Raw genomic sequence first — 9,122 nt, 5'->3', positions numbered from 1 at the left:
TGACAGAACCAGAACTGCCCCAATCCCAGCTCTGACAGAACCAGAACTGCCCCAATCCCAGCTCTGACAGAACCAGAACTGCCCCAATCCCAGCTGTAACAGAACCAGAACTGCCCCAATCCCAGCTGTAACAGAACCAGAACTGGTCTGCACAGGGTTATGGAACCAGGACATGGTGTTAGAAAAGGGCTGGTGGTTTCTTAGCTCCCTGGTGTCACTGGTGTGTCCTGTCCCTGCAATCAGGAGCATTCCAGGTGTGCTGGAAGTGCTGGGCTTCTGGCATCATTACTAAGAATAATTAATTATTAGTTAAATTGATTCTGGTATTATTACTAAAAAATAATAGCATGATCAACAATAACAACCATTATTATTATTGTCATAATCATAATTTATTTATGTATTTATGAATGTATTTATTTATTAATAATAATTATTCTCTCCTTGAGAGAGGATAGAAAAGTAAAAGGATCCTTGGCAGCCTCCTGGGCACTGCACTGATAATGAGCTGAGCACCAAAGTATCTGCAGAAACTGGGGATCTCCTCTGGTTTTTGTGCTTGTGCCACAGAGTCATGAGAGCTGTGTCTTTTGCAGTCATGCTTACACACATGAATATTCACTGTGATTAATATTGCAGGGAGGGATGGAACTGAAGCACTTGGAGCAGTTTCCCCTTTTGTCTTTGCAAAAACAAGTGTGATCTTGGCTTTCATAGAAGCAGAAAAACTTCAGTACATACCCCAGTGTCATTTATCTCCTGCCTCCAGGGAAGACATAACATTTGCTTCTGTTCCTACCAGGAAATTTCCTTGAGGCAACTGTTAAAAATTCTGAAGATACTCCAAGGTGAACCGTGATGATAAAAGTTGATGATTGAAATATGGAATGCAGCAACTTTCTGGTGCCTGACAGAACAAAGTTGAGCACACATTCCCCTTTTAAAGGACATTCTGTGTGTGCTTTTAGCAAAAGCTCCACAAATAGAACATTCCTGTTACTAATTTATTTGAAACTTCTAACAATGAGATTACAGGCACAGTGTCAAAAAGTATTTTTGATAGCATGGCTGCTTTTTTGTGCAGTCTCCTGTGTGTGGAGAAGTATTTTTGTGTCTTCCTCAGAGGTATTAGAAAGAAGTCACGGAAGAAGTTGTCTTCCAGTTCTTTGTTAACACTCAGAATTTTCTGTGTTTGAACATGAATATCAATATTTACCTCAAAGCCAGAGCACTGCACAGTTACCACTGTCAGGATTTTGTTGAAGGTTTGACATTTAATATGCACAGGAACCAACACCTTATCCTGGAAACCAGGACAGATGAATTCCCTTGGCTCCTTTCACCTGGGAGTGACTGCTCCCAGAGGTCCACATGTGTCACCCTGTGCCCCTGAAAGCTTTTTCCCTTCAGAAGTCGTGGGAGGATTGATGGGTAGGGATAGATGGGATGTTCTTACACATTAATTCTCACTTGCCAGCCCTTCCTGAGCGCAGGAGGAGCGTGTTTGTGAGCTCTGAGCGTGCACCTGGGGACATCCTGAGCTGTGACTGCAGTGGCAGTGCTGTCCCAGCTGTGGCAGGGTGTGGCAGAAGCTCTTTGTGCTTTTCTCTGGGGCAGATTCGGGACGGGAGCTGGTGATCACTGACCCGGTCATCAAGAACCGCGAGCTCTTCATCTCCGACTACGTGGACACCTACCACGCTGCTGCCCTCAGGTCAGGATGGGCTGGGGACAGCCTGGGGGTGGGCTGGGCCTGGGGACAGACTGGGGGGTGGGCTGGGGACAGCCTGGAGACAGCCTGGGCCTGAGGACAGCCTGGGGACAGACTGGGGACACCCTGGGCCTGGGGACAGCCTGGGGACAGACTGGGGACACCCTGGGCCTGGGGACAGCCTGGGGATGGCCAGGGGCTGGGGGACAGGCTGGGGACAGCCTGGGGGGTCAGAGGTGTCTGGGACAGGGGTGTCAGGGGTCACTGTCAGCCAGCCCAGCTGTGTCCCCTCCCCTGCAGTGGTCCCCTGTTCTCTGCCCTGGTCCAGCAGGAGCTGCAGCCTCCCCTCCAGCCGGGTCTGTCAGTGGTGAGCAGCAGCTGCTGTTTCCCAGCCCAGCTCGGGTCACTGCCCTTCCCTCAGAGCCCCACTGCCCTGGCAGCAGGGGCACTGCTGCAGCCCTGGCTCTCTGGGCAGGGCCCTGGTGGTTAAATTAAAGCATTAAAGGATTTTCCTGAGTGCTTTGCACGGTCCCAGCTCAGCCCAGGGCTGAACCTGCCTGCCCAAGGGAATGCCCAGGGTGTGCCCTGCACCCTGCCCTGCCCTGGGGCTGCTGCCCTTCCACCCTCAGGCTTTTGGCTGGGGGAGACCCCCTGACTTGAGATGTTCTCAGATCCCACCAGCACGGCGTTATTTGTCAGCTGATTTTCAGCACACCAAACATGCATGGATATTGTCAGGATGCAAATTGAATAATCTCCCCGATAATGGTGCTCAGATGGTGTTCCACCACAGCCATCTGGAGACATTTTTTTGTTCAGAGTCACTTCACTGAAGCCACTTACTTCAAGACAAACTGGCTTCTGTTCTTCGGGAGGGAAGTCTTTGATTTACAAATTAAAGCTTTCTTAGGAATTCAGAGCATTCCAGTGGTGTGCTAGAGCCCCTGGAATTCCACAGTGCCTCTGCTGAGTCGCCTTCCAGCTTGGAATCGGGAGCTTGGCTGTCCTGATGGAAATTGCTCAAACACAGAAACTCAACTCTGTGGCTGCAGTTTTCCCTGGGACTGTTCTAACTCCCCTGCATCCTTGCAGTTCTTTTTTTCCCTTTAAAGAAAAGATAGAAATGGAAAGATAAAAACAGAATATCCGTGTGTGCTGAACAAACTGGAAAAATAACCTCTGAGTGTACGAGATGAGCAGAAGGATAATTGCACATGGTGTTCTTGCAGAGAACATGGGGGAGGCAGAATGTGTCGTGATGCATGAAAGGTTAACATGAAATTCTAATTTATTATAATATGAGATTATTTCTCTGCCCTCTGCAAACAAATGGCTCTGGACACACGATGAATTGATGACAAACTGGGGAATAAAAGCAGTGATTGTAACTACCAATATTCTGCTCTAACCAATGGAAATATTTAACTAGAGGGTAGTTGTGGATCTCTGTGGAAGTGTGCAATAAACTTCATGTGCTTTTCACCTCTCTGGTAAATGTTCCTGGTGAAATGCAGAACTCGTGGTCTGGAGTGCTGTGAACAGGATGTGCTGCTGCCATCGATGCTGGTAATGCAGCTTATCTGGAAAATGCTTCTTAGCTGCCAGGTGAATTATTGAAAGGAAGCTAAACCTCTTTCCCCAGAATACTTTTAAAACGTGAATTTAATGTGAAATACCAAAACAAACCCCCCTGCTCATTTTCTGTCTCTCTAAATGACAAAACTTGGGAAGCAGTGTCAGCCTCCAGGGAGAAAATCAGTGTTAGTGAGCAAGCCTGGCACTCAGTGTTTGTGTGTGGGGCCTCTCACAGACCTTTACAGCCTGGTCCTTTACAGCCTGGTCCTTTACAGCCTGGTCCTTTACAGCCTGGTCCTTTACAGCCTGGTCCTTTACAGCCTGCCAGGACCTGGGCAGTGCCAGCCCTGCTTTGGGTCTGCACGGGCTGGGAGCTGGGCAGGCACAGGGGCAGCTCTGCAGCCTCCACTCCCAGGGGTGATTCTGTCCCAGAACAGCCCTGGCTTTATCCACCCTCCATCATGACTTTATCCACCCTCCATCATGACTTTATCCACCTCCATGATGATTTTATCCAACCTCCATGATGACTTTACCCACCCTCCTGGCTTTATCCACCCTCCTGGCTTTATCCACCTTCCTGAATTTACCCACCCTCCTGGCTTTTTCCACCCCCCTGGCTTTTTCCAGCCCCCCTCCTGCAGCAGCTCTCCAGTGAGAGCTCCTGGTGCAGGGCAGGGCTCTCAGAGCCTTTTGGAAGTGCTTTACCCTGGAAGGATGAGGAAGGGGAGCAAGCTGAGGTTTCAGTGCCCTGGCCCAGGGATGCAGGGTTCTCCAGGGCAGATTCATCCCTCCAGCTCTGCATTTCTGTGCCCAGGCTGCCCAGCAGGATCACTGCAGGGAAACAATCATTCCTCTCGTTGTGCTGGTGGCTACAGCACTTTTTATTCCATTTTAAACAGAGCTGGCAAAGCTTGAGCAGTGAGCACTGAGCCCCTGAGCAGCCTCATTGTAACAGGGAGCACTGCTGAGGAGAGAGCAGTGAGGAGAGATGAGATCTTAGGGCCTGACAGTGTGAAAAAGAGAAAATCCTGTGTTTTTGTGGCTCAGGGTTGGTTAAAGGCCCAGCCCTGGCTGCCTGGCCCATTTCTCTGCCTGCTCCTGCTCTCATTGACTCAGGGCAGCAAAACTGGGCTGTGGGACTGGCACAGCTCGAGCAGCTGGGCAGCACCCAGAGCCCAACAAACCCTCCAGGAAATGAGAAACAACTTCTTCCAGCCAGTCTTAATGCTCATCTTAAGGATAATGACTTCAGCAGCAAGCTGTATTAGAAAAGTTATTAACAATCTGGAGTAGAAGAAGCTAATAAATCCTTAAGTGTCTTTTCTTTCTCATTTTCTGTAATAAGTCTTTGTGTATTTTACTCTCTCACGTCTGAAAATAAAAGGAAGAAACTTCTGTCTGCTTGGAATTTGGATTGCACACTTGCTGAAAGCATCACAGCTTTGCTTTTTGTTTGGAGCTTTTATTAAACTGAAGTTTTATTTAGCTTCCTAAATAGACAGCTGACTTCAACAGTGTGGACAGTGGAATTTTGGAAGATGTAACTGTAACAGCTTTACAAACTGATGAGTGTCAGGATTGCATTCTGAGCTGTTGTTGGTTGGGCTGGCTGCATTTGGGCTCCTCAGGACTGTGCTGGCTGAAGGAGAATTAAAAGTTTGTGGAGCAGCATCTGAGCCACTGTAACTGCATTTCCTTCCCTTTCCACTGTGTGAAGAACCTGATTTGGTTAAAACAGCCTTGTATTTATGATGTTTTGGGCATTTATGAGAGCAGGGATGCCTGTGGCTTCTACCCAGATTGCAGTGGCACTTAATTAAAGCAGCTGTTTCTCAAGCTAGAATTCTAATGCTGTTCTCTCCTCTTTCTTGCTTTCAGAGGGAAGTGCAACATCTCCCATTTCTCTGACATATTTGCTGCTAGAGAGTTCAAGGCACGAGTGGATTCATTTTTCTACATCCTGGGCTATAATCCAGAGACAAGGTAAGTGAAAATGGCTTTTAAACTCCACTTCACCACTGACCTGAGCTGGTGTTCTCTCAAAGGTTGAATTTGATGATTCTGGAGGTCTTTTCCAACCTTAATTCTACAAAAATTACTCAAGGGAAGAGAGGTTAAAATCCAGCTGGTAGGAGGCTGGGGTGGAAGGGATGCAAGGGAGAAGCTGCATCTTCCTGAGTGTTTATACAGGAGGAAAATAAGAATAGAAAATTAAATTGTGCAGTGAGTTCTGATATCTGGGTGCACCTCTGAGTAAATAATGTGCTGCTTCTAAACAGCTTCTTGGAAATATGGAAGTTTTGTAAAGCTTGCAAACTTTAGCAGGAATTCTTGGCTGAATGTACAAGCCTGGAAATACTTCTAAAAATCATTTACATATTCTAGTCAGCAAAGCTGAAATTTAGACACTTCTAAGAAATCAAATTGGAAGTTTTTAAGTGTGGAAATTTCTGCTTTCCTGTGTAAATAATCACCCAGGGTCCCATATCAGGAATGCCTGGTTTGTGCTTTGCTGGCCTAGAACAAATTAAGAGGTACAGAAAGATCTTTTTTGGGAATCTGTTCACGTTTGAGGAGGGTGTGTTCAGCATGTTCTTCAATCTGCCTGGGGTTGGTTCAGCCAGCCCTGGTCAGCTCTTATTTCAATAATATTGTTTGGAAAGCTCAGTCCAGGCTGTAGCTTTGTTATTTCCTGGGTCCAAACATGACACTTTCTCCATTTGTGGGATTTTCTAACACAGAAAATGCCTCACAAGTGCCAGCCTTGAGGAGTTTGTTGTTTGGGGGGATACTTCCATGAGCACTCCAGTGAAAGGTGAATAATTTGGGCCAGGTCTGTGGCCACTGGAAGGGGATTGTTCTTCCAGTGCAGAACACAATCAGCTGGACCTTGATTTCCAGAGATACCATTTGAAGTGGAGGTTAGATAAGCATATAAATAATAAATATTTGAATTGTTCCCTGGTAGATTTACTGTGTCTCATGCAGATCTGAATCTTTGTGCTTCAGGGCATTGCCAGCCACTAACTGCCTGCAGTTAGGAAGGAGCTCCCTGTGTGGGTATTTATTATGAAATTGCCTATTTATGAGGTTTCCTGTGCCTTATTCTCCAGTGTCTCAATGTGTCTTTGTGGCTGGAGGGTGCTGGACTGTGAAACTCCCTCACTTGGGCATTTCCCATTCTCTGGGAGTCTCCTGCTGGTGGTGGATGGTGCTGAGCCCTGGCAATATCCCAAATTCAAACACCCTGTGAAACAAACTGTGTTTCAGAGCTCCTGGAACATCAGGGGTGTGTTTCCTTTGGGGCAGTGCACCGAGGTGAGGTTTTCATGGTGCCCCTCTCTGATACTCAGCACCCCCTTGACCCTGTGTTTGCCACTGCTTTTGGTGCTTTTTGGGCTGGAGTGTTGGTGATGGTGGCTAAGGCATGATTTCTCCTGTGAAAGGACATTTTTTGTTGCTGTCAGTGGGGTTTTAAACCCACTTTGTGGGTAGAAGTAGGTGTTAATTCTTCCAGCTATTCGAGAATGACTGAGCCTGAGAGGATCAATGAAATGACACAGCAGAGCACTTAGGGATCAGCTAATTACTCAGACTGGCCAGCTCTGAAAAGTCACTTTTTCTTCATTTGGTTGCTGCCAGGTTGTTTTTTATTAATTCCAGCTCTTCAAGCCTGTATTTTGTCTTGGGATGGGGGAGGTTCAGAGAGAGGAGCTAAAGGAGCTGGGTAATTTTTGAGCTGTGAGTTTTGGTGACTGAATTTCTGGTGCTGGATCTCCTCTGCTTTGGGAAGTGCAGGTGTTTTAAGGCCCATTTTGGGGTGGATTTCCTTTGCTTTGGGAAGTGCAGGTGTTTTAAGGCCCATTTTGGGGTGGATTTCCTTTGCTTTGGGAAGTGCAGGTGTTTTAAGGCCCATTTTGGGGTGGGCTCTTGGGGGTTTGTCAGTTTTGTCTCCCACTCAATCTCCTTTCCTAAAGTAGTGTTTTGTTTCATGTGGAGTGTGAGAAACACTCCTGGTTGTTTGAAATGTTGTAGGAAAGGTTGTGAAAGCTGCAGTGACCCTCTCTGGGAATGTGGGGTGGGATCAGCCCTGAGCTGGGGGCTGTGTGTGCAGAGGGCATTTCTGTCTCAGGGATCCTGGGCTCAGCAGAAGATGCTCAGAAACTTTTGCAGGACTCTCAATGCAGCTCAGTGTGGTGGGAATCTATTTTAGTGAGTTCATATGTTTGCAAAGAAGCTATTTTAGTGTGTTTGTATTTGCAAAAGAACTTGAAACAAGCCCCAGACTGCAGGAGGATCCCCAGCACTGGGGGCAGGTGTGGGACGAGGCCCTTTTGGTGTTGGAGGACACAGAGCTCAAGGAAAAGTTGTTTTGTCCTTTCTGTGCTGTTTGAAATGTGTGATCCTTGGTTCACCTGGGGAATATCAACCCTGCTCCTGCTGCTGCTCATTCTCTGCTCTGGAATTGGTCAGCCTGGGCCTTCTGGGATAATTTCTGTACTTCAGGCTGGGTTTTCTCTCCAGAGTTCAGCACAGGACTATGGATGGGGTGTCAGTAATTCCACATCCCTGAGAAAACTCTGATTGTGGTATAAAACCCCAAGCTGATCTGAAAGGCAGAGGATGAGTGTTCTCACCTTGAGCACTGTTAATCAAGCCAGAGCTGCCGTGTGTTCCTGGCTCTCCAGAGTGGAGGATACAACTCAGCTGAGGAAAAAGAAATCATTTTATGTTAAGATCTTGAAAATAATTAATTTTGTGTCTCTTCAGAAGAGTGACTGCTTTGACAGTGACTAATTCCACCAATAGGAATCCCACTGCTGCCTCCAGCCCTTGCTTTTGTGCTCTGGCATCCTGTGAGGACCTGGGGAACAGCTCTGAGCTCTCCTGGGGATGCAGATGTGCCAAACCCACTGGTGGCAGGGCTGGCATCTTCCCAGCCACCACTGCTCTGACCCCAGGAGTAAATAAAGATGCTATCAGGTTCTCTCTGACACTGACATCTCAAAATAAACATAGATTAAAAAGCTGCTGAATTCTTGCATTAGAAATAACCAGGTATTATTCTACAGAGTTTCATGGATCAGAATTCCTCCTCCCCAACATTGTTTGGTGTTGTAAAAATGAATGGTGCCAAACACTGGAGGCTTGGGTGAATTTCAGAATGGATGTTTTGGGAAGTGTTGGTCTGTGTTTTGGTTGCACAATGTTTGCTTTTCCTTTATTTTTAATCTTCTGGAACATTCTTCTTGGGGGGTGTTGTGAGTTTTGGGGTGTCCTGTATCTTAGGGAATGGCTTTGGATCCTTTCAGCAGAGCTGAAACACAGAATTTAGTGAACATTTCAATATTATGGCACGTTCAGTGAGGGAGCTGGGCTGTTGGTGAAGGTTCCCAAGCACAATATGGGAGGTGACAGAATAAGCAACAAGGAAATTGTGTATCCACCTCTGCTACAACGAAAGCACTGGATTATTGTACCAGAAAATTGAGGATTGTTCTGGGGCCTGATCCGTTTTGCTTACTCTGTGGTTCAAGGTATTTGGGGAACCTTTTATCCTTCTTTAGCCTCGGGGCAGACTGAGGCATCTCAGGAGCTGGAAGATGGAGGGGTGCATCCCGATTAACTCTGGGTGTGCTGGAGGGAACGGGGTGTTTCCTTCACTAAATGGGTGCCCAGGAGCACAGCTGGAATTACCTGGAGGGGTCAGGGGTGTGGGCAGGGAGCCAGGCCAGGCTGCCCGGGGGCTCACACTGTGTCCTGCTGCCTGGGACAGCAGTATTCCTTAAATGCTTCATGCCTTAACCCCAAGGCTGCAGCAGGGGCAGGAGCA

The 9,122-nt window shown here is 47.4% G+C and overlaps 1 protein-coding gene across 2 annotated transcripts in view; it reads left to right on the top strand.

Moving 5' to 3' along the window:
- RERE (arginine-glutamic acid dipeptide repeats) overlaps positions 1 to 9,122 on the top strand; it is a 136,978-nt gene that overhangs the window by 50,305 nt on the left and 77,551 nt on the right. For both annotated transcript variants that reach the window (XM_015648368.3, XM_015648367.3), the window contains exons 5-6: positions 1,618 to 1,714; positions 5,168 to 5,272. In XM_015648368.3, coding sequence (XP_015503854.1) covers positions 1,618 to 1,714; positions 5,168 to 5,272 — 202 coding nt within the window. The remainder of the gene's footprint in view (positions 1 to 1,617; positions 1,715 to 5,167; positions 5,273 to 9,122) is intronic.

The sequence above is a fragment of the Parus major genome, chromosome 21 (assembly GCF_001522545.3).
Source record: "Parus major isolate Abel chromosome 21, Parus_major1.1, whole genome shotgun sequence".
Classification (NCBI taxonomy): domain Eukaryota; kingdom Metazoa; phylum Chordata; class Aves; order Passeriformes; family Paridae; genus Parus; species Parus major.
This window is presented reverse-complemented; position numbering and strand designations above follow the sequence as displayed.